The 25067-nt window shown below is 35.2% G+C and overlaps 2 protein-coding genes across 12 annotated transcripts in view; both read left to right on the top strand.

The window, feature by feature from the left end:
- LOC128860733 (long-chain-fatty-acid--CoA ligase 5) overlaps positions 1–12272 on the top strand; it is a 32161-nt gene extending 19889 nt beyond the window's left edge. For 4 of the 11 annotated variants that reach the window (XM_054098440.1, XM_054098444.1, XM_054098443.1 and 1 more), the window contains exons 2-11: positions 5750–5994; positions 6647–6682; positions 8649–8822; positions 8924–9461; positions 9522–9875; positions 9940–10142; positions 10205–10287; positions 10445–10673; positions 10752–10925; positions 11031–12272. In XM_054098440.1, the coding sequence (XP_053954415.1) occupies positions 5923–5994; positions 6647–6682; positions 8649–8822; positions 8924–9461; positions 9522–9875; positions 9940–10142; positions 10205–10287; positions 10445–10673; positions 10752–10925; positions 11031–11168 (2001 nt within the window). In that variant the 5' untranslated portion in view covers positions 5750–5922 and the 3' untranslated portion in view covers positions 11169–12272. Of the gene's footprint in view, positions 1–5509; positions 5995–6646; positions 6683–8648; positions 8823–8923; positions 9462–9521; positions 9876–9939; positions 10143–10204; positions 10288–10444; positions 10674–10751; positions 10926–11030 lie in introns of those variants that run through there. The other 7 variants (XM_054098439.1, XM_054098437.1, XM_054098436.1 and 4 more) reach the window with 4 other exon arrangements.
- A 3956-nt stretch (positions 12273–16228) lies between these two features.
- On the top strand, positions 16229–24355 carry LOC128860732 (lysosome-associated membrane glycoprotein 5). The gene is made up of 5 exons (XM_054098435.1): positions 16229–16783; positions 16998–17080; positions 19007–19255; positions 22194–22603; positions 22681–24355. The coding sequence occupies exons 1-5, from the start codon at positions 16696–16698 to the stop codon at positions 22721–22723; spliced, it is 873 nt and encodes a 290-aa protein (XP_053954410.1). The 5' UTR covers positions 16229–16695; the 3' UTR covers positions 22724–24355.
- Positions 24356–25067: the final 712 nt, after the last annotated feature.

The following is a 25067-nucleotide window of genomic DNA, read 5'->3' as shown; positions in this document are numbered from 1 at the left end:
TTCGCCAAAAATTCCACGCATATCGTTCCGCAACCACCGTATTCGCCTGATTTGGCTCCGTGTGACTTCTGGCTATTCCCAAAACTCAAGAGGCCACTCCGGGGAACGCATTTCGAGTCGATTGAGGAGATAGAAGCTGAATAGAAGAAGGTGCTGATGGCTATACCGGAAATGGACTATTTGGCATGTTTCGGGGATTGGAAAAATCGTTGGCATAGGTGTATTTTATCGAGAGGGGATTATTTTGAAGGGGATGAAATTGATTTACAAGAATAAATAAAGATTTTTCATTTTACAACCAAATTCACCTTACTTTTTGCCCACAGATAAAAAAAGAAAATATTAATCCTGGCAATCCTAATAAGGATAATGGAAAACTTTTATCAAATTATTGCATTGTCATCGGTCCTTGATAGGTGTGCAAAATTTCAAGTCGATCAGATTTTTAGAAGCCAGTGAAAATTAAGCTCAAAGATTCCGTTACATACATACATACATACATACAACCCGACCTAATAAAAGTGTGTTAAAAACACAACTGCACTCTAAAAAGTAAACATCAACAATCCAAAAAAGCGAGCAAAACGCTTTGAAACTGTTTTCTCGCACTCATCGGCTTTGCTCTCTGCTCTTGTCGGCGCTCACTGTGTTATACACAAGCTTATTTGTATTGACTTGTATGTAATCAGTTTTATCGCACTGACAATCTTTATCGCACTGACAATCTCGGCTCGGCTTTCAGCGTTCACTCTGGTCGCACCCTAACTGGAGATAAACAAGAAAATAATTGGAGCTTTTATCACAGTGAATGTTGTTTGCGACTTTTAGTGCATGACCTCCACCGCTCTGATTTGAGTGCTCTCTCGGTTAGGCCTTCTCTGATTTGGTTAGGCTGGACTCTTTTTCTTTAACTTGATTGAAATTTTTTTAGGTATAAAATGGAAAGAACACTTTATCAACAACTATCCTTCTTTGTTTGAGGGGATCATTATACTATTTTAGTAAGAAGGGCTGGACACAGTTGAATTTGCTGTGACAACTTGTGGGAGTCCGTTATTGCGATTTCATGTACCGAAACTCGAACCTGTGCACTTCCGAATGGCAGTCACGCACTAACCCATTCGGCCATGGAGGCCGCCTGAATGAATTCCCCCATGAATAGTCAGCCAAATGTACACATGACTCAGGCTGCTCATGTGCCGGTAAATCAAAACTTGACAAATTTATTAATATAACGCCCATTTTTTTTTAGCAATTTTGGTTATAGCCAAAAAGAAGAATCGAAAACGTTTTAGAGGTTCACATTAAGTGGGCAGGGGTAAGCTTAATTCAAAAGAGGCATATTTTAAGAATATTTTTGGGCGATTTAGATGTTAGTTTAATCAGTTATTAAATAATGCGATAATTGAGAAACATTTTTCTAAATTTTTATAGCAAAATATTGAAAGTTGAGCAAGAGACAGTGAACTTTCGGACGCACCTTGAAAAAAAAGTTGGAACATTTTAAAACAATTGGTCCAAAACTTGAAAGCCAAGCAGACACTCATAATATCATACATTTTTACACAGTAATTCTGACTTTAACCCTTTACTGCATGAATTAATAAAGCGTTGCAAAAAAAAAAAAAAAAATTGAAATAGCTTAATCTGATTATCAAGAAGAAGTATAATGAAAAAATTTTGGTTATTTTTTCTTTCGGAGCCATATATAAAAACCAGTTTTAAGAAAAGCGTAAAAATTATTATCCGTTGAGAAAGATGAGTGTATCGACTCCATGAAATTATTATTTTTTGTCAAAAAGTTCTTACGTTTCACTCTGTTAGCGTTTTTGGAAAATGAATCACTCGTACTGCTATTCTACTTGTTCGCCCACTTGAACAAAAGTGAGGTTATTTCGAAATATCATAATATTATAGAAATTTTTCCATTTATTATTGCGAAATACATATATCTTTTTGGATTAAAATAGCTTGAAGTATTTTATGATAGTTAATTTGGGAATAAAATTGAATCAAAGCTGCAACACCATATAATGGGGTCATATGCGGTAAAGGGTTAAATGCAATAATTTAAAAAAAAAAAAAAAAGAAAATTGCAAAAGGCATGAAAGCATATTCATAGTCGTTTGAGTATTGAACATATATACGTATGTATGTATATTACGTGTGTATGTGCCCGTATGCATTTATGAATTAAAGGTATTTTTCGCTTCAACGAAATGTTGGCATATCTACGTTTACAACAATGTAATTATGCATGCATGTATGTGAATTTACACGTGTGTGTATATATTTACGAGTGTATTATCAACGCGATTTGCTTATAAATGGTGCAGTTGAAGTACGCAAGAAACATTTACAATTTGTTAATTGTTGCATTCGCAAAACCAGCCAAGTGAGCCAATTTTATTCACAAAGTCTGTTTGCCTTTCATAGCGTTTCGCTCTTTTACATTGCATGTATGTAGTTATGTATGCATGTGCGAGTGTGTTTTGCTAAAAGAACATCCTATGAGCCATGTGTGCACGCAGTTGGAGCATACCACCAGCACCTTCTATTCAATTTTGTCACCAAAGAAGAGAAAAAAAAAGTGCTAGCCAAAATAAGATTTGTGAAAAAGCCCGTGTCGTCTGCGCGCCTGTTTTTGATTTTTGCTAGAAAGTAACGCTACAGACAGCGCAACAATATAGGAAAAACCAAAAATCTTGTAAAAAACAAACCAGTACGAAAACTGTATGTATGTATGCACATATACACAAACTCACTGAGCGCGCAATAAAAAAAAAAAAAACACCGCAATCAAATTTTGTTTTCGATTTTTTGTGATACATACGTATATATGTATGAATGAATAAGAGCTTAAGTGATACGTTAATAGAATTTTAGTATTTCATACATACTTATATATGTCTGCATGTATGCCAAATGATGCACAAGAACACAAATGAGATATACAAAGAATTCTTATTAGCTCATTTTGCTTTTCACTTTTTCTGACTTTTTTGATAGATCGCAAGCGATGCCGAAAATTGACATTTAAAATATTTCAGTTACTAACACAGACTCACTTTTACTCACTTTTTTCACAGCAATACTAAAACTGGCTCATATTAAGGGCGCAGAAATAGTAGTGCAGGCAGATAAGTACAATTATTTGCTTCAAGCAGCGATCGGCGATCCTTTCCTACATAAAAAACGTGCGTATTCGGGCACATGTTGTTATTGTTTTGTAATAATTTCCCCGTCAAATTGTTTGATGAAATCGATTAATTCTTTGCCTTTCACAGTTTTTACCTCGTTTGACCGATTTCAAGGCGTTTTACATACGCCCAAACTCCCACACTCATCTTTTTGTCTGCATTAAATGATCTACAAAATATTTGCGTCTATGACATATTTGCTGACACTTTCGATATGAGTATTTTGCTTTGCTTGGTGAGCATTTTGGACATTTTCGCCATGACTTCTACCTTGAAATTATATATTATACATACATATACATTAGGGATACCAATAATAGCGATTACTATTCGTTCAGCGTACTACACTTTCCAAATTGTATTACTATGTATTAAAAAGAATGTAACAAAAGTGGTTGGAACATTGTAAAAGTGCCATTAACGCAAACTTTACTCGAAATAAAAAATTTAAATAATTTGTAAAAAAAATATTCCCACAAAATTTGTGAGAAAAAAATTCACAGCATTTTCTTCAATGTTATAAATTTATAAAGGCACCACATTATTAATTCTTATGCTTACATAGAGAAATCCCGTCATTGTCGGTATCTCGTAATGTCTGCCCACATTTATTAAAAGTGAAAACACTCTTCGTTGCGTATATTTAAAGAAAATTTGAGAAAAGCGCGTGTATACGATGTTTAAGAATCATACATTCTGAACATACATACGTACACACTTACATATGCATATAAATATTTGAGTCTGATACCGTTTGGGTTGTGATTTTTACGAACTGAAAGTCATGGAAAGGCAAATGGTATTACTCAGTTTGGTGACAGCTTACATACATACATATATATAAAGGCATGTACAAGTATGTGAAAGTGTATATAGAGAGAGTGTCGCTTAGAATCATTTACTTAATTTTAATTTTAATGTAATTTTAATGTTGATTTCTATTTTAGTCTTAATTTTGATGTTAGTTTTAATTTAAATTTTAACTTAAGTTTTATTTGTAATTTTTAATTTAATCTTAATTTGAATTTCTGTTTTAGTCGTAGTGTTGATTCTAATTTTAATTTAAATTTTAATCATAATTTTGATTATATTTTTCGCTTAAATTTTAACTTAAGTTCTAATTGTAATTTTTTATTTTAGTACTAGTTTTAATTTAGATTTTAATTTTATTTCTATTATTGATTTTAATTTAAATTTAAATTTAAAATTACATTTAAGTTATAATTTTGGCTTTATTTTAATTTAAATTTTAACTTCAGTTTTATTTGTAATTTTTAATTTAATCTTAATTTGAACTTCTGTTTTAGTCGTAGTGTTGATTCTTATTTTAATTTAAATTTTAATCATAATTTTGATTATATTTTTCGCTTAAATTTTAACTTAAGTTCTAATTGTAATTTTTTATTTTAGTACTAGTTTTAATTTAGATTTTAATTTTATTTCTATTATTGATTTTAATTTAAATTTAAATTTAAAATTACATTTAAGTTATAATTTTGGCTTTAAATTTAATCCAAATTTAAATTTTAACTTATTTGTAATTTTTAGTTTTCTTTTTAATTTAGTATTAATTTCAATTTCGATTTGAATTTTAAAATCATTTACTAAATTTTAGTTTTAATTTTAATTTTAAATTCTATTTCAGTCATAATTTTGATTCTAATTATAAATTCTATTTCAGCCAATAATTTTGATTCTAATTATAAATTCTATTTCAGTCATAATTTTGATTCTATTTTAAATATTTATAAATTTGTTATTTTTAATTTTAATTTTATCTTTAATATAAATCTCAATTTAGAACTAATTTTTAGCTTTAAATTTAATCACAACTTAAATTTTAGTCATAACTTGAATTAATTTTAATTTAAATATTAATTACAATTTGATTCTATTTTTAACTTAAGTTTTATTTGCAAATTTTAATTCTAACTTTAAATTGAACTTATATTTTAGTCATAGTTTTGGTGTGATTTTAATTTCAATTTTAATATTGGATTTTCAGTGTAAGTTTTAATTTTATTATAATTTTTTGAGTTTTAGTTTTAATATAATATTAATATGAATTTCCATTTTCGTTCTAATTCGAGTTTTGACTCAAATTTGCATTTTAATTTTATGTACCTAAAAATCAATTAAAGTCAGTGAAATCGCTGGTACGTATGTATATACATATGTATGTATATATGTACATAAGTATGTACAAGTATTCGTGTGCCATAAAAATACTTTTATAATTTAAATAAATAAAGAAATAAGTATTCTGTTCTTCAAACGGGTATTTCCGTTATGATTTTAAGTAATTAATTGAGAAAACTGCAAAATGTTAATGCGAGGCGTGAGAAAAGCAAATTCGCAATAAAACTATCTTAGCTGCTTGCGCGTTTTAAACACTTGCTTCCATTTGAAATTTGAAAACCATAATTTGTAAATAATTGCCTCTGATCGTGACGAGAAAATGAAAAATAAACTACATTAACTAATGCCACAGAATCGAAGAAAGATTAAGAGCTTTTTACAATAAACACAAAAATTTTATTGCGTTCAAGTGCAACTGCCGCTGCGGAGATAATTGATTAACCGTAAAGTGTACAGTGGATGGTGTGTTTATTTTGCACACAGTGAATAAATAAACGAACTCAAGGAGAATAAACTACCAGTTTTTAGCGGTGTTAAAAGAAAAAATAGCCTAAGTGAAAAGTGAAAATTTTGCTGCTACAAAATGTCGTGCTGTGGCCAGATAACAACGATTCGTCCTCCCATCGAAATGTCCAGTCAAAGTGACGTTTTGAAGGTAAACTTTGTTTTTATATTACAATTTAGGGAACGAAAAAGAAAAGAGAGATAAGCTTTCGCAACTATTTATATACGAATGCAGAAAGGTGTGTAGGGAAATTCGTTTTTTCTGTTCTGGAGCGAAATGCTTTCCCCAAATGAAGTGATTATTTTGAGGAAAATCTTCGAAGCTCCATTTATGCAACATATGTATATTTTTCTAAATAAATTAAGTCGTTTTTGCTAAAAATTTATGTAGTTAAGTTTTGTAATTCGTTTGCTAAATGTTTCGTAAAATCTCACACATTTAAGATACAAATTACGTATTTTATTTAAATTTCGGTCTTGAGCTTAACTTTTTGAAAATAAATATTGAAATTAAGATTGAAAAAAATCAAAATTTGACCATGCATTCTTATTTAAATATTAACCTAAGTTTCATTTGTAATTTTTAATTTTAATTTTCAATCTGTCTACGCAATATTTGGTCTTTCATGTCAGTCCGTGCATTAGTTTTGCTATTAATTTTAATTTAATTTAAATATTATTGTTTTCTATCTTTTTTTGCATTTATCAACAACAACAATGCTCAACAAAATCGACAAAATCGTCTTACTTACTTGAACGCTATGCATAATTTCTTCGGCATTCTACTCGTGCGTATGTATTAGTTAAGATACGATCCACGGCTAGATATTCACCGCAGGGTAAAAGAGAAAAATAAACCGTTAACAATGACTTTTGCGTCATAGTAAATGCCCAAATTAGTGTGTATCGAATGACATACAAGACAAAAGTGACATATCTACACACACACATGCATACATACGAACGATGACATTAAAGTCATCGGGCCGAAAGTGATTTGTTACACCCCGTAGAGTTGTATCCCGTGTTGCCTTTACATGCATATGTATAAGCATATGTACATACAAATGCACCTCTAATACACCTACTTATGCACTATGCGCACGGCAAGTTTCTCATTCACATACCCAAATACATGCATTTGTACGATTTGTAGAGTGATTGCAATGCTTTATAAAATTATTTTGTTTTTTAACCATTCAGATAGAAGTACAACCATATACGTACATATCTGCTATAGCAAATTTTGGTAAATTATTTGTATGTATGTACAAACATAAATGCGCTTTAAATGCCTGCGGATGCAGCAGATGTAAATTTGCAATTAAATTTTAGAGAATTTCATGGCAAATTTTCGCGTCAAAATTTTGTAGTTTTATGTGGCATTAAAAATCTAATTCAATTTTACACTTGCATTCATTCGTATATCCTAGTCATTCCATCGAATCCATCACTTGGGAAGCTTTTGAATGTCTTTCCAAATGCCTTCATGTAATGAATGTCTGTGGACGGTTGAAATGAGTACTCGTACATTACAAATTGGGGCAAACGGCTGTATTTTATAATTTTATCGGACTATTTGCATAAATCACGAGTAATCAGCGGGAGTGATAGGCAGATGACATGCACAGTGACGAAATATTTTGGTTCTTAATTTTTTATGTAAGTAAATTTATCCTAAAATATCAAGCCCGATATTCCAATGGAGATTTTCAAAAAGTACCAGATTCTATAATATTTCGAAGGCAATATTTTGCGTCAGTCGAGAAATATTCTATTGTATACGTGTGCGTGTGCACAAGTATAACATACAGGTCTCGTCATTCATTCATTTTTAAAAGCACTTATAAAAATATGTAATTTTAAAAATATATGAAAATGCTGGGTGGGAGCTCGGAAATATGACAGTCTTCTTCTAGTGTTTAGCTACTGCTGCCTCTTTTTTAATTGCCGTTATTTCTAAAAGGAGCGTTACAGGGGCGTTCAAAAACCTGTATAGCCTTAGGCTGGATTCAATTGAAAAGTTTTGTCATTCATGACTTTCCCATGACGACACAACCAGCCATTTCTTCACCAGTGTTTTTCTCATAAGCAAATATTTTTTTTACAAAAGATGCGCTTAGTGTGCATAAAATGCTGCTGTTGGTGCACCTGTCCCGAGCAACTGACAAATCGGCCCAGCGCCGAGCGTTCATTGGGGTGCTCATTAATCACCTTTTGGCCGTTGGTGTGTTTTCACATTAGTTGTCAATTAATTGTTAATGCCCCCATTAAATTACCCCCACTAGCACATATATGCGTATGTATATAAGTATGGATGCACACAAATATAATATAAAGAATTTTAAATTAGCGATTTGATGAAAAAACGATTGAAGTCTATTTTACAATATAATCACTAAATGTTTATATGAAATTTCTTTTCAAAATACTCTTACGAAGAGATGTAAAAATGTGCTTTTTTTAGCCGACCAATTTTAGAGATGTAGAATTAGTTCAGTTCCTTTGCTTTATAGGTAAAACAGAAATTATTTGAACCCGCTGACAGACATTAGGCCATCAAATCCGTTTCCCCAATACTTCTTAGAATTTGACTGCAAAGAGGCATATCAAAGCGTCTGCTTTTCCGTGTTTTTTTTATTAAATCGTTACATTTGCACATTACATAAAAGCTCGCCATCCTCATTTCCACTTCTGCATTTTCAATATCCACTCTTCGCCGTTTATCTATTTTCATAAGAAATATTCCCTTTTTCTCTCTTCCCGTATTACATTCTTGTTGCATGCTACCACTTTTCCGCCCAGGGTCCTGATCACATACATGTCTCGAAATTCTACAAAGAAGCCAAAAATGGCAAATTCATCAGTTACATTACCGAGAATGTGCGCACGTTATATCAGACATTTCGCGAAGGTGCCTACTCCTCCAATAATGGCCCGTGCTTGGGATGGCGCGAGACTCTCACATCTCCATATCAGGCAAGTCTATGTTCCAAAAAAATCTGTTTTTTTTTTTAATTATAATAAATATCTAAAAAATTTAATTGAATTGAAATTTCTGTTTCGCCTACGCGTTGTAGTGGATCAATTACGATGAAGCCCTATTGCGCGCTAAGAATTTCGGCGCTGGCATGATTGCTTTGGGTGCCCGGCCCAAGCAATTAGTTGGCATTTATTCACAAAACCGCCCAGAATGGATCCTGTACGAGCAAGGTTGCTACAGTTTCTCGCTGGTTGTAGTGCCGTTGTACGATACACTCGGACCGGAAGCGTGTGCGTTCATCATGCGCCAGACAGAAATGACGTTGGTTGTTGTAGAGGATGATGTCAAGGCGTTGATGTTGTTGGAAAAAGCGCCGCCTACACTGAAGATTATGGTTGCCATTAAGCCAATACGCCAACAGACATTGGATCGCGCCAGAAGTCGTGGCATACAGATTTTTTCGTTCATCGATGTAGAGAAATTGGGTGCCAAAGGCAATCATCCGGAAGTGACACCAGTCTCCGAGGATTTGTGCACCGTTTGCTACACATCTGGAACGACAGGTAATCCGAAGGGTGTGATGCTTACTCATGGCAATGTGGTGGCCGGCGTGTGTGCGGTGATCTTGCAAATGGGTAAGTGAAAAGGAACGAGCTTCCAGAAGTGGATGGCCTAATCTTGCTGTGTTTTGATAGGTGAACACCGAATTCGCGCTGGCGATGTAATGATATCGTTCCTGCCTCTGGCTCATATGTTCGAGCGTTGCTGCGAGAATGGCATCTACTATGTAGGTGGCTGTGTTGGCTTCTACTCGGGCGACATAAAGGAGCTGACAAATGACCTGAAAATACTGAAACCAACAGTTATGCCGGCTGTACCACGTCTACTCAATCGTGTGTACGACAAAATACAAAACGAGATTGCCTCTTCGGCAATCAAGCGTACCTTGTTCAACATGGCGCTCAAGGCCAAGGAGAAGGAGCTATCGCGCGGTATTATGCGACGAAATGGTTGCTGGGATAAGTTGGTCTTCAAAAAGGTGCACCAAGGTACACACCCGACGAGTGCTCATAAGTGTCTCTTGATTGATTATTTTATTGTTATATTTTGTAGCATTCGGCGGCAATCTGCGTTTAATGGTCGTCGGATCCGCACCGCTGGCCGGTAACGTCTTGACATTCATGCGCTGTGCCCTTGGCTGCTTGGTGCTGGAGGGTTATGGCCAAACAGAGTGTACTGGCGCCATTACGCTAACCGTACAGGGTGACTATGTGCCGAATCACGTAGGACCACCGGTGTCTTGCAATGCAGTCAAGGTAAATCACAAATTGCATATACTTCTACATACAGAGAGTTGATATCAACAAATCCTTTACAGCTTGTGGATGTGCCGGAGATGGAGTATTTCGCCAGTCAAAACACTGGGGAGGTGTGCGTGCGCGGTTCTAACGTATTCCACGGGTAGGTGTTGATAATTTAAGCAAATAATGATTTCTTCCTGTGCGAACTTGATTTCTGTGACTAAAACTAACTTGGAGAAAATTAACAATTTCACAATCTTAAGCCGAGTTATAAAGGCACTTAAATGATAATTTCTTTCTCTGTCTTTGCGTCGCAGTTATTACAAAGATCCCGAGAAAACTGCTGAGGCTGTTGACTCTGAAGGCTGGCACCACACGGGCGATGTGGGCACGTGGCTTCCAAATGGCACGCTGCGCATAATCGATCGTCGCAAACACATTTTCAAGCTAAGCCAGGGCGAATATATTGTACCGGAGAAGATTGAGAATATTTACACTCTTAGCCAATATGTAAATCAAGTGTACGTTTACGGAGAGAGCCTTAAGGTAACTCCATTTTTTGGCATCATTTCTAGCTCTTCATGTTCACGCCATATTTACATACAACCCTTAACGCCCACTTAGAGCTGCATCATAGCCGTCGTCGTGCCTGATGTGGATGTTCTCAAGCAGTGGGCGAACGACAATCGCGTCAAGGGCACACTTTCGGTGCTATGCAATAATCCACAAGTAAAGGAACTCATCAGGAGCGATATGCTGAATTGGGGTAAGCAGAGCGGACTGAAATCCTTCGAACAGGTAAGTAGCCCAGTGCATATCTGCTTATACTAGTAACGCACGATGTGGTAATAATAACATAATTTAAAATTAATAATAATTACAAATTTTGTATTTATATACCAGGTCAAGGATATATATTTGCATCCCGATCCGTTTTCGGTACAAAATGGACTACTCACACCAACATTCAAAGCGAAGCGGCCACAATTGAAGAGTTACTTTAAGCCACAACTGGACGATATGTACAAACATTTGGATTAAATCTAAAATACAGCAGTAATTAGTTTTCTAAATGCTGGAGCATTAATTGCCAATTAAAAGCAATACAGGGAGTGGGCAACATTGAATAGAGTGCATAGCTATATTTACTATAAGAGACTTCTATTCAGATCAAAAGCAAAAAGAAAAAAACAGAAAACAGTGCGAGAAACCCCGTAGAGGAGTTAGAAGTAAAATGCGAACAATTTTAAACTTTATGCGAAAATAGAAAAAACATGCAATTGCTAATTGTTTAATTAGGCATCAATTTAAATTTCTGCAAAATAGATATTTAAAATACCGGCATAAAAGCAAACTATTACCATTTTAGCCATAACTATTCTTCAGGTACTAAAATTTTATTAGAAAAGAGTAATCAAAGCAGAAAATATGATAAATATGTACATACATATAAACATAGATGTTTTAGGAATGCGAATTGCAAATGGGTTGAGATCACAGTAGTTTGTTTTTGTATTTTCGTGAACAAATTATTCGACAAATTTGAAACTGCAGTATCTCTAAAGGAGATTCACACATACGTATGTATATTTTTATAAATTAGAAAAATTAGAATGTGCACCCAAATTTAGGGCTTTTAGTTTCATCACTTATTTAGTTGAAGATAAAGCAAATGCAAAGATTTAAAGAGAGACAACTAAACCTTGTGAATTGTTTAGAAAAGCAACTAATGTACTCGTATTGTATTTAATTGGTGTATAAACATTTTTAGGGCAACACTAACTGAAAATATCCAATTTCTTATATTCTATTAAAACAAAACCTAAGGTAGCAAACTTAAATACGCAAATGCTTCGTTTGGAAAGATAAAAGTATTTACCAATGCACGTACTATAAAACGAGTATATTCTAAGAGCCAAACACTGTTGTATTACAAAATGATTTTAAATAATTTACGTGGCCTTTGATTTTCCGTTGTTCAAAGAGTTGGTTTTTGTGCTAAGAAATCAGTGCGTTTATTAGTTGTATGATAATGTACTTAGTACTTTTTCTTATATTTTTGTTTGTATGTTTGTATGTAAATATTTATAGTCATTTACATTTTCATGAAATAAAATCACTTGCAAACGAATTAAATCGAAGGTACATGGAGGAATTTTTCTCTAACGTCAAAACAAAACCAGAGACTGTCGGGTTCCATATCAACGCCGATAAGACCAATTTCATGAAAATGTCACGCGCTGTAGAAAGCGGAAATCTGAAAATATAACTAACGGCACGTATTTGAAGGAGTAGAGGGTTTCAAGTACCTGGGAGTGCTACTAAAACATTACGATAGTGTTCAGGACTACCCCCAAGCGGCGGCTGTAAATCATAGGTAATGCCAATCAAGGATTTACAAAATCACCGAACTTTCGAAAGAAGAGTCTTACGAAAAGTGCATGGACCAATCCGCGTTGAGGATGGCTGTTATAGAATCAGATACATTGAGGAGCTGCTGCGAATTTGAGAAGGGGAGGATCTCATCAAGTCCGTGAAATCGCAACGATTCGAATGGCTAGCTCCAGTCATGCGCATGAAATCCTTCTTAAATGACAACACACTGGGCACCAGATGTAAAGGGAGGTCTAGGAAACGCTGGTTCCACGGTGTCAGCGAAGATATCAAGAAACTGAATCACTACTGCCTTGGAATGGTAACTTGGAGAAGGCTAGTTGCCTAATGATGCTGATTACAATCGATTTAAAAAGAAAGCATTCTTTATTCACTTCATCTTTAACCGATTTTTTATTTCAAAGGATTTACTTATAGCTTTTACTTTGAAACTTCTGTTTTTCTTTTGAACACTCGTTTTTTAACACTTTATTTCATACTGCACTTCTAGTTCAATTCTTTGTTTACTCCTATTCCCATTTGCGTACTTTTTCTTTAGTCTTAAAAAAATATATTTTCCCTAGATGAAATTTGCATTTTTGAAAAATTAATAAGATTGCACTTTCCGTCTTGCACTGATGCTTTCTCTTCCGAGTGGGAAAAATTGTAAGTTCAATTTAAGAAAAACTCCAGAAAAACTAGAGTTGAAGCTAAATACTCGTGCTCCCTTAAGCCTGGGAAACTAGTCACTACTAGAGAAATCAATTTTACCAATGCCAATGAAGCAGCACTTAAATATATCAAGCGATCAATTAATGATATTAAAATTAAAAAATGATATGTATTAATAAATAATGCTAATATATTTATTCATCTTATTGCAAAACCCAAGTAATTATTATATTATATTGTACTATGAAGAATGAACTACTAAGTAGTGCGCATAACTACTGTAGCTGACACTAGTTCAGATGCAGCAAGAATATCGGCCGTATAAAGTACTAATTTACTCAAACACTCGTATAATAAATGCAATTTTATTAAGAAAATTGGAAAATAATTCTTTAAATATGTAGTTAAATACTAAATAAAAAATGCCTTTGACTTGGGCTCTCTCGAAACTGTAAGCTGAATATTAAATATAGTTGAATCTCGGTAACCTGGCTGCGGATTACTTTACTGATCACAAAAGGACTGAAAAATGTGCAAAAAGCAAGACGCGACAAATAATCAAAAAGTAATTTTTTCAGTATGTGAGAAATTATTCATTTTCAGAGCTTTCCACCCGACTCCTGTCTTTCTGATACAGGATAGAACAAAAATGGCAGGCCACAGAAAGGACGAAATATAAGCGGTGATAGACCTTTAGCACACATTTTGCTATCTAATATGTAATGCTGCGGAGGCGATTGACGCCAGCACACGCCAAATTCTATTTACGTAAAGACAATTGCTACCGAGTGTACTGGAGCGTTATTACGAGGTGCTGTTTTGCTTAAGCACATATTTTGAATGGGTTGGTGCATGACTACCCTTCAGAAGTGCATAGGTTTGAATCTCCGTGCATGAATCGCCAATGAAAACATCCATCTGTCGTTCAGAAAAGGCATACAACTGTAGGTCTCTCCATTTGTGGAACAACATCAATACGCACATCACAAATAGCGGGAGGAGCTCCGCAACACCCAAACAAAGGTGTAAGGGTACATACCTACAAAATCCGGCAAATTCGATCAACTCACATCGGTTCACAAAACGTTTGATCTTTATCTACATTTTTCTACATTATGGGGTATACTGTAATCATATTTTTATGAGTTGATTCCCTACAATAATTCAAGATTTTCTTTTGATTCTCGATGAAAAGAATTAAACATTACGTTTTGCATTGGATTTGAAAAAAAGGCATTCGAACTTTTTTCTTGAGGAGGGAGGACATTTTTTTTCTCCTTCCGCATTTTTTAAAAACATTTTCAGAGCATCAGATTAAAGTAGCAACTAAACCTTCCTTTTTGCCACTCCCTTCTGCGGCCATCACGGCCACGGTTAGCAAATGGGTAACTACTACCCACAAGCGAGCTTGGCAGGCTGAGAGAGGCTGCAGATGGACAAAACTGATGTTACCTGTCATGTCCGATCGACTGTCGCAAACCCTTCTGTCATTAAGCAGAGGGGAGAGCAGACGGCTGGTTGGACTGCTGACGGGCCACTTTCTGTGGGCAAAGCACATGGAAAGGTTGGGCATCTCAGACAGTGTACACTGCCCAGCTTGTGAAGAGGAGGATGAGACGGCGGACCACTTCCTGTGTGTCTGCCCCGCCTTCGCTCGAATCAAGTTTGAGGTCTTTGGCACTGATGTGTTAAGAAGCGACCATCTTGGCTCCTTGGCACCACAAGATCTTCTCAGATTTCTTCGGAGATCGGGTAGATTTAAAGAAAATTAAAAGGGAATCCAAATGTAGTACAATGGACTCAATTAATGTCTGAGTGCTGCACTTGCTAGTTGTCCCGACAACAAAAAAAAAAATAATAAATAACCCCAACCTGCGAAACCAGCAACAGATTTACGATGATATTGGATCAAATTGATGCCTCAGTGGAATATAAACTGATTTGGACATTTCGGTTCATAAAAGTCATCGCTGGGCAATTAGTTTTTCTCCTAGTGTCCCAAAGATGATGTTTATTTGTATAAAATCTGTCTGAGTACAAGTTGGAGAGATGAAATAGATATCGAATGCTTCTTCGCTTCCCATGTCTATGTTGATGGGTGTGGTCGAAGGCACTTAAATCTTTGGTGAAGCATTTCTTCACTAGCCTTGCAGTGATAAAGGTCCTGAAATTCTTGCCGGATAGCAACCGGTTATTTGTACAGAGGTGGCTATGGTTCTCGAGTGTTCACAGTGGTCTCAGTCTAATTTAATCTACAAAAAAAAAAATTGTGTTTGAATACCCTTGTTACTAAATAAAAAAATAGATTTTGAGTAATGGAAATCTTTATTTTGAGTTTAACGCGCTCCATTGTTTGTCTGTTTGTATAGTCCAGTTGTCTAATTCACGAGTGGCAAATATAATTGCCGTATGATGGCATTTGCAAAAATTATAAATCTTCCATAAGGGTGATTAATTTTTCACCACCTTCATCTTAATCTTTCATTTGAAGGATCGGTGTACATTTGTGGCTGAGGGCTAGTCTTGGGTTGAAGTAACCGACATTGGAAAAAATATAACTTCACATTAAATCGTATCTGTGCGCAATTCTTCAATGGCCGGCTCATTTGATTTATCGATTCTGGTGCATCTACCATAAACATATAATCACTTGTAACTCTGCGTTTAATGTCTCACAGTTTGAATTAAAGACAATCAGTGTGTTGAACAGGGAAGCTACATACGAATTCTGCATATCAACATATTTACGTGCATATTTACTGGATGATTAGCGTTTTCAGCTCGTTGCTGGCTACTGGGTATCTTTCGTAGCTAACGCCAACAGCGCCATCTGTGCAGTGGAACTTGTACAAAGAATAAGTCAATTCCCACGGTGCATACCAAGGGTTAAAAATAGAGTTGCTCAATTTATTTCGTTGCATTTGGTATTTAATTTTTAGTTTTTTAATATCTTATTCGTGAATTTTCAAAAATTTGCTGTTTTGTATCGCTAAAAAGTATTTGTTAAAAAAAATTGAATTGGAATTATTTCGCACATGCGCGGGACGCAGCTGTTTTCTCTCATTATGACTGATATTGAAACTGTTGTTTGTTTTTTTGACAACTTTTGACTACATAATTTTGCACTTACATACATAAGGATACACAAATACATATGCACGCAATTCATGATGTGTGTATGTGAATGAGTGAATTCCTTCAGAAAAAACGATAAGAGTTACGCCAAATGTCAGTAGCGACCACAACGGCGTTGACAAAGGCAACAGGATAAAAGCACGAAACGAAATCGAAAGTCATATCTCGAATCGTTGCCAAAAGTTTATACACTCACTCGCATGTGAGATATACAAACGGACGGTAGTACGTTAAGTGAAAAAGTGACATTGAGAATTTTGTGAAAAAATTGAGAAATATTGAAGATACATAATTTAGTCAGTAACACAGCTATTGGCAAATAAATAAACCGTGAAAACAAAATAATTAAACCTGCTGCTTTCTGCACTTCTCAATCGGTTGCCAAGAAATGTGGCCCCATTTCAGCCAAACTAAGGTGCACCAGGGCAGTCGAATGAGCGAAAAAATTGGATGCTATTTGTTTTTTCTGTTACTCGGTAAGTATTATGGCATATTTCTTAGGCTAAAAGTGGGCGTCTGGTATTGTATAAGAAATGAGAAAATCGATACCCGACCGTGCGTAGAAAATATTTTGTAGAGTTTTTATATTTTAGGTAAACAAACATTGGGAACTTTTAAAAACTGTTGATTTGTTAATAAAATTACCACCACAGTTTTGCGAATAACGGAATTTGTCTTATTCAATTTCAGTATCTCTTTGCGATGGCCTACAATTAGGCGCTTTCACCACCAAAACGCCCAGGGTCACCAAGTATACGACAAAACCAGCATCGGTATGTATGTAGTGGTAAATCCGGTGGGGCGTATTTAGTTGTTTCGTCATCAAATACAATATTCATTGATTCTATGTTGAGACGTCCATATGTAGGTAAGGACTACCAACTGACTCCGATCGATATCCAGTGTGGGTATGCGTTAGCACAGGGAGTACGAACGTACTTTGTATGCCTTCTGTATACATAAATATGCGTATGGAGCGCATCTATACTTACATATGCTTTGTGTATGTACATACATACAAATTCAGAATACATATTTGTGCTTGCAATCCATTGTATCCCAGCCAGCCAAATGCGGAGTACTCCGAAGCAGGAGTGAAAAGGAAGTCCTCCTTAGCGTCTTGTTGATGTGCATTGTTTAGAGTTTGCTTTTTTATTATTTCCTTGTTGTGATGCATTCGATTTTTAGTTATAAATAAACCAAATACTCCCGAAAGACTTCGTTTACGTTTCTCCGAGATCACTCCAATTCAAGAAAACTTTATTCATATATGAAATAATAAGAAAGTAATTTTCTCCGGCGAATATGATCCTTGGGACCCTTTTCGGATTCCCAAAATTCCTGTACAGGGTTAATTGAGCATCTTGTGGATTCTGCTGCTTGGCTCGGTTGCATATACATACATATGCATACATACAAATACAAACGCCTGCTTGCCCTTATAAATTCATCAATATCTTCTCCACATAAATTCCAAAAAATAGCCACATAAATTGATTGAATGGTGCAAGGTGTATGTAATTAATTACAAACCAAGGCACTAGTTTTTTGTATAGGCCTTCATTTAATGGAATTTTTCGTCCAAGCTCTTCCTCCTATTTGTTGTGTGCGTCTTGATGTTTTTGCACAAATGGAGTGACCTACAGTTTAGAGCCGACTACGAATGGCAGATATGTTTTATAAGAAGCTTTTTCATGGCAGAAATATACTCGGAGGCTCGCCATTGCCTGCCAAGGAGCGCCCGCTATCAGAAAAAACTTTTTCTATGATTTGATGTTTATGCACTCCCGAATGGTAGTCACTCACCAACCCATTTGGCTACGGCAGCTGCCGTTTCTATTACATAGTAAAACTATTAAGTGGATTAGATCCTGCATTGTTTCTGTGCTACATAAAAGATAATATTTTGGTGCAATTTGGACTCCTTGCCTAATTTATAAGTACTCCCGGAAAGTCCATTTATAAGCGTCCACAAGAAATGCGAAGTGATTACAGTAGATTCTGTTTTTATGCGGTAGATACGTTCCGCAAGAAACAGCATAAAAAAAAAATAGAATAAAAAAGCTACTAGTTCTATAGTAAAACTATAGATACGTTTCAAAAGTGCTAAGAACCGCATAAATCTGAAATAATGTAATAAAATCGCATAAAAAAGGGCACTACTCCCATATTATAACTATAGATACGTTCCATAGACCGCATGAATCTGAAATAATTAAATAAAATCGCATAAACAAAATATTGTATTTTTGAAAATTATATCTTTATTTAAGAAACGTAAGAATCGAAAAATAAATTTACGTCAGAAATAGAATCAGACAATACCCACATGTTGCGCATTCGATTAGGATTTGGCGTAAAATCACTTTCGTCACTTGAGGAAATGTACACGTCTGATCTAGATAGTTATGCAGGCGGTTCCATACTTGTAGGGTTAGCATTTTTGATGTAATCTGAGATGAGTTTTTGCTTAGCTGGTTTAGAATCTTGTTTATATGTACAATTCCCGATAGGTCGACATGCATTTTTTAATTTAAAAAAAACCGCACTATTTCAAAACCGCATAAAAAAAGCAGCATAAAAACAGAACCTACTGTATTTAATTTCTGTAATATTTACTTACATAAGACATACAATAATATAATTATTTTACTCGTTTTAAAATATTTTTCCCCAATGCACACCTCACCTATTCTTAGTCCTCATCCATGAATCACGAAGCCACCACATCGATTTATCGTTTCAATGCCACCAATGGCATCACGTGCATTTTGGTCAGTGTGGATGGCTTGATAAGCATCAAATACCGAAATAAACTGAATGAGGATGTCGAGGCCGATCTATACCTACCCGATGAGCCAAAGTTAACCGGCGAATGTGTCGAATCGAATATGGAAATATTGAGATTGGAGTTCAAAGGATTCGTATTGACGATGACATTCCGCAAGGTAAGTCACTCACTGGCAAACAATAAATAATTTAGAATATAACCACGGTAATTAACCGCTAACGGTTTAAGTTGTAATATGGTAATATAGAAAAGCTGTGCACCTTCACTACTTTGTTCTACTGGTTGATCAGTTGGAAGAGCAGTTAGATGCCCAAAATAGCAAGACGCATATAGAAAAGTTCGAAGAGCATCGCGTACATTAATAGGGCAATCACAATTATAACGAACTGTACACCTACGCCCCCGCAATTTATGCATAAATACATACGCACCACTCCACGTTGACAGTGGTGGTAAACACGTATATGGATCGCGCTGTGTTCGCATCTGCACTGAAATGTGTGTATGTAGTCATACCGCCTAGTTGCGCCGCACTGCACAATTAAAAACATTTGCACACATTTAGCGCTGTTTTGTAATAATATATTACACAATATGTGGCACCTCGTATTCCTCAAAGCATTCTGAAGGACGAAGTAACGAGCATCTCACTGAGAATATTTATTATTGAAACCGTTTATTTTGTTAGAGTATAAGTGGCGTATACACATTCCCGTGTGTACTATTTTAAACCAATGTTTCCCTTAACTGAGACTCGCGAAAATCGGATAAATGGGTGGACAATTCGTTGCGATGTATGCTTATATTTGTGGGCAGTCGAGTGACCTTGAGGAGTGGCAACATTGACATACTAACTAATAGAATCAGATTTTTAAACCGATGGGTCAGTTTAAATGAATCATTGAACTATGGAATGTTGTCGGCAGAGGAAAAAATGAAGTAAATTTGCTAATCGCTCATCATAGCTGGGCACGAAAATTTTCAAGTTGCAAACGGCATTAAAGAAAAAGTGCATCTGATTTCTCGGTATCTACTCAGATGTATACTCAGTTGAAGGAAGATTCAGTCAGAGGAAGATTCGAGCAGTATCTCAGAATATAAAAATACTATATTATCAATATACCCAATAACTAATCAAGATCTTGATTGACATTGAAGCCGGAGTCAAGTGTTGAAAGTAAGCGGGAAATAAAACTTATTTCTCCCACAATAGATCTTTTGCATAATCTGAAATTTAATAATACTGAAGCTTAAAGAATAGAAGAGGTTAATAATTGTCATACAAGTCAGCTTCAACCTCGATTTGAGAGTAAATTAATTTTCCCTGGGGGATATACGTAGCGGCGCCGCCGACAAATGGCTTGTTGCGTGACTATAATTCGGAAGCGCCAAGGTTCGAATCTCCGGGCATGAAACGTCAAATGATAGAAACAGTTTTTTCTAATATCGGCAGGCAACGACGAACATCCGAGTGTCTTTCTGCCATGAAAAAGCTCTTCATAAAAACCATTTGCTATTCGGAGTTGGCTTAAAACGCAGCACAAATAGGAGGAGGAGCTCGTTAAGCCCCCTATATAGTGTGTAAGCTCCAATTATATATATGTACCAGCTGACTAACAAAAGTTCGGTAAGTTGCTGGTATTTCTTATGTTTTCGAAACATTTTAAAATGGCATTAGCTTTTGATGTGGCATTTAAAATTTTAGAAAAATCGGTTTGAATAGAGACGATCAAGCGTCAGCTAATTAATGCTATGTCAGTAGAAATTCCGCCAGTGACCCAGTAGGAAATTCATTACTCAATAATTTACGGCTCTCGACACCAACTTAAGCTGCTGGAAATTTTCAATGAGTTCCAAACTGCATGTAAATCTGCCACTCCATCTCTTAATACTATTTGTAAGTGATATCAAAGATTCCACACTGAACAGTATTCTGGGGAAGACGAGCTTCGAGAAGAATGGCCAAAACCGTCGATCGACGAGACAAATATGGCCTTGATGAATCGAAAATTGGTAGAGGGCCACGAATGACACATGGAATGATATGTAGGGAATTGAGTTTGAATGTTAAAGCAGTATTGCGAATATTACATAATGATTTGCGATTCAAAAAGAAATCTACTCGATAAATTCCACGAATTTTGAATGAGAGTTAAAAAGAAGCCAGCGTAAATTTTGCTCAATATTTTGAAAGAAAATTCGAAAACGGAGAGTCTAATAACTTTAATACGAGTATGATCGTAACGGGTGACGATGCTTGGTTTTTTAAGTATGACCTGGAAATCAAATAGTATGCTGAAAATTTCTTACCAAAAGTGTTCAAAACTGTTACCTGAAAGCAGGAAAAAACGAGGAATGGGGCGCTTCTTCAGCAGCCAAATAACTTCATTGCGCTTTCTGGCATTGAAGCAATTCCTCCACCGCAATATTCTCCAGATCTGGTGCCATGTGGTTTCTGGTTATTTCCAAAAATTAGAAAAATATATATTTAGAAGAGAAGTGTTTGGAGAAGAGATAATAAATGCGGTAAATGCTGGATTTAAGAAGCAGCAAAAACGCGATTTTGAGGGCTGTTTTCAACAGTGGACTTACAGAATTAAAAAATTTATTGAAATTAATGGTGATTATGTGGCGAAGATAAAATATAACGAACAATAAAAATAAAACCTACAAAATGTATCCTTTTTTCAATTAAATTTGCCAAATTTTTGTTGGTCCCCTCGTACATATAGTAAATTATTGAAACCAATGATCATCAGTTACGGAGATATGAGGTAGTTCCACCAGATTGCTCCTGGACGGCCAGACTATATTACACCTCCTCTGTGTAAACAGAAAATATTGCACCTTAATGAGCACAAGTTAAATGACGAACAGTGTAGGTACTGAAATATGCGGTCTCCTATCAATAAGAGGAGATGTGCGATGTATACCATCTCTATAAGCTGCTCCTGAATTCTACCCTCTGAACGAAGCCATCACATTTTTTTCTTTTTTATTTTCTTTTTATTATACCTAAGTTGCAGAAAGCTGCTTTCGTTTGAGTTGAACGCTAGTGTAATGATTTATAAAAATTTATTGCTATCCTTACACAGTCCTCCGGCGGTGAAGGCTGGTACATCAACTTGTTTGAACTCTCCTACTCTTCGTCGAACTCGCTCTTCGAACATCCCGATCGTCCCAATTTGGATGTCAAACTCACTTCGCCAGCTCATACACCCATGTACTTCCCAACGCCCGTCGGAAAATCCTACGTCTGCGACAAAGAGCAAAGTGTCGTCTTGTATGCGCCCATAGATTCGGGTGATATGTCTGGGCATATTGCGCGTCTATACTTACGCGATCTGCATATGCAAAGTTTCATGTTCAAAGAGAGTGGCAAGTGGGGCCCACCGTTCCATTGCAGCGCCACAGGGTCGTATCGCGATGAGACAGCACCACTAGCGGTTGGCACTGCGTTGGCGATAGCTGTATTGCTGACCATATCCGGGTACGGTGGATGGCGGTAAGTACCAGCAGAAAGGAATGGAGTAGTGGCAGCTCGAAGTTAACCTTAATTGAATTTGTACTTTTTCGTTGCAGTTATTTCAAGATCAAGAAAGTGCAATACGGTTCGATGGAGTAAGGCTCATGCATTCCATACGTATCAATTATACAGTTGTGCCGACAGTTACACTTCAGTCATAGAAAGTATTTAGTTAAGTACCTACCTAAGTATGCGCACTTAATTTGACGAAGAATGGCGTTAAGGGTTCCGCTTAAAGAGATGTGCTAAAAAAATTTGTTATTGCTCGTAGAAGAAATTTACAAAATATTAAAATACGAAAATATGTACTAGTAAAATGTTTCGAATGTTAAAATATAAACACGATGCGATATTGGCATGGAATGGAGATATTAAGTGAGATAAAATACATACATACAAGTACATACATGAGAATTGCAAAAAGTCTTCCATTATTTTTAAATAAATAGAAAAAAGGAATCAAATGAAACCAAAAGCACATTGAAGTGTGAACATATCCTACTGCATACATATTTATATATATATATATACATACATAAGCATTATATTTTAATTCCTTTGATTACATGCTTAGATTTTAAATAAAGTTTATTAAAATGAAAAAAAAAATAAGTTGAGCTTATCGCGCTCTTGTCTATAACTCAAAATTCGGAAAAAAACAAAAAAAATATATTTTTCGTCAAAGTAATTATTTAACTAATACCAAATTTTTTTTATTAAAAAATACTTTCAACACACATATCCAAATATATACTTATACATGCAAATATAGGCGCTTCTTTGTAGCAAAATTCTAAAATCTAGGAGGATTTTTTATGGTATGAAATCTAAGTGTTTTTGTCTCTCACAAAGCGAAAATTTAATACTTAAAAAAGTTAAACTGTATATATGTATTTAAAAGTGAAAAGTTACCCAAACAGTGATCACTAATTTTTGTATAAATTGATGGGAAATACAAAATTAAGTAACTTTTGGTAATTTTCTTCGCTCAGTTGGTCTGCGAGACTTAGAATATTTGCTGTAAAATCTATGAGAAACCCGAATCAAATATTGCAGGAATGGGTGTTGCTTGAAAACAAGCAGCAAAAAGTAAGAGCACTAAATGAGTTTTTTATGTTATGAAGACTTATAAGTCCCACTGTACGAGTATATGAAAATTTAAAATAAATAGTTGCTGAATTGAATATTAAGAGTACATATATGCGTTATATAAAAAAGGTGAATAATGTTTGCACAAAATCTAAACTAAATTTATTTCCCTTCATACTTTTAATTTTGAAATTTGTCATTTCTTAAAAAACTCAGTTTAGAATTTTAATAAAATTTGCTGTCTAAGAATAGTGATTTCTTGCATACATAAAAATACATTCTAGCGCACATACACAAATATAAAAATGTACCTAAAGCATATCAATAATCGGATATCTAAGACGAATTACCGCTACAAAATATTTCATAAAGTTATTTATTTATTTTTAATATGCATAAGATTTTAAATTTTTTGAATTTATGCCGTTGCCCAACGCGCTAGGTAAAGCGACCACACTGTTTATTCGGCATTAAATTCCCACGTACCAGAGTTTATGAAAACTAAAGTGTAATTTGAATAGTACGAAAAGCTTAAAAGCCACAATATCACACAAATACTAAAATGTAAATACTAAAGTACATACCCCGTTATGTTAAACAAATTGATATTATACATAATTATATACATAAAATAAATATATTAACTCCTTATCAATTTAGACTAAAATATTCTTATTAAAAGGTTTCGAAAAATGTAAAGGTTGGGTTTTGGCAAATGAATTGTGCAGTAGTAAAAAGCCATGGGAACGATGTTCAGTTTTGTTTCAGTTCATACTTTTTCAATCTTCTTACGGAACTGTTCATGCGCTTCATAAGAGCCACAAATGGTTTTATGAAGATAAATAAATGAGGCTCTCGTGTGGCACAGTGGTATCACAAATGGCCTGTAAAGTCTAAGTGAGTTGATCGTACAGATCGACTACCACCATAACCTAACTTCACCTAAACCATGATATTATGAACGGATCCCTCGCCGAGGAAAGTCCAGTGAGAGGCCCCGGGAAAATATACACGGAAACGTTAGGCAAGAATTTGCGGAAATCCACGCAGTAGAGAGATGCGCCCCTTTAACCTTGAACGCTACTATAACAACAGAGGCATGGCTCTCCTTAGTGATAGCTAAGAAGCAATCAAGGCTTTCAACTCTTTCCACGTTACATCAAAATATTTTATTCTGGTTAGAAAAACCAGGTACGTAGCCTATGACGATATACAGAATGCAGAGGTGTGGCCAACATCAGACGGATTAAACGGTTCTCAGCGCTTTTGAACGATTCTGCTGATTACTGACGTAACTGAGATTGTATTTGTGATATACGAAACAAATCTACACAGTCTCCGCTTATAATATCGG

Source organism: Anastrepha ludens, chromosome 4 (genome assembly GCF_028408465.1).
Source record: "Anastrepha ludens isolate Willacy chromosome 4, idAnaLude1.1, whole genome shotgun sequence".
Lineage (NCBI taxonomy): Eukaryota > Metazoa > Arthropoda > Insecta > Diptera > Tephritidae > Anastrepha > Anastrepha ludens.
The sequence above is the reverse complement of the archived record's forward strand: the minus strand, read 5'-3'. Positions and strand labels throughout refer to the sequence as shown.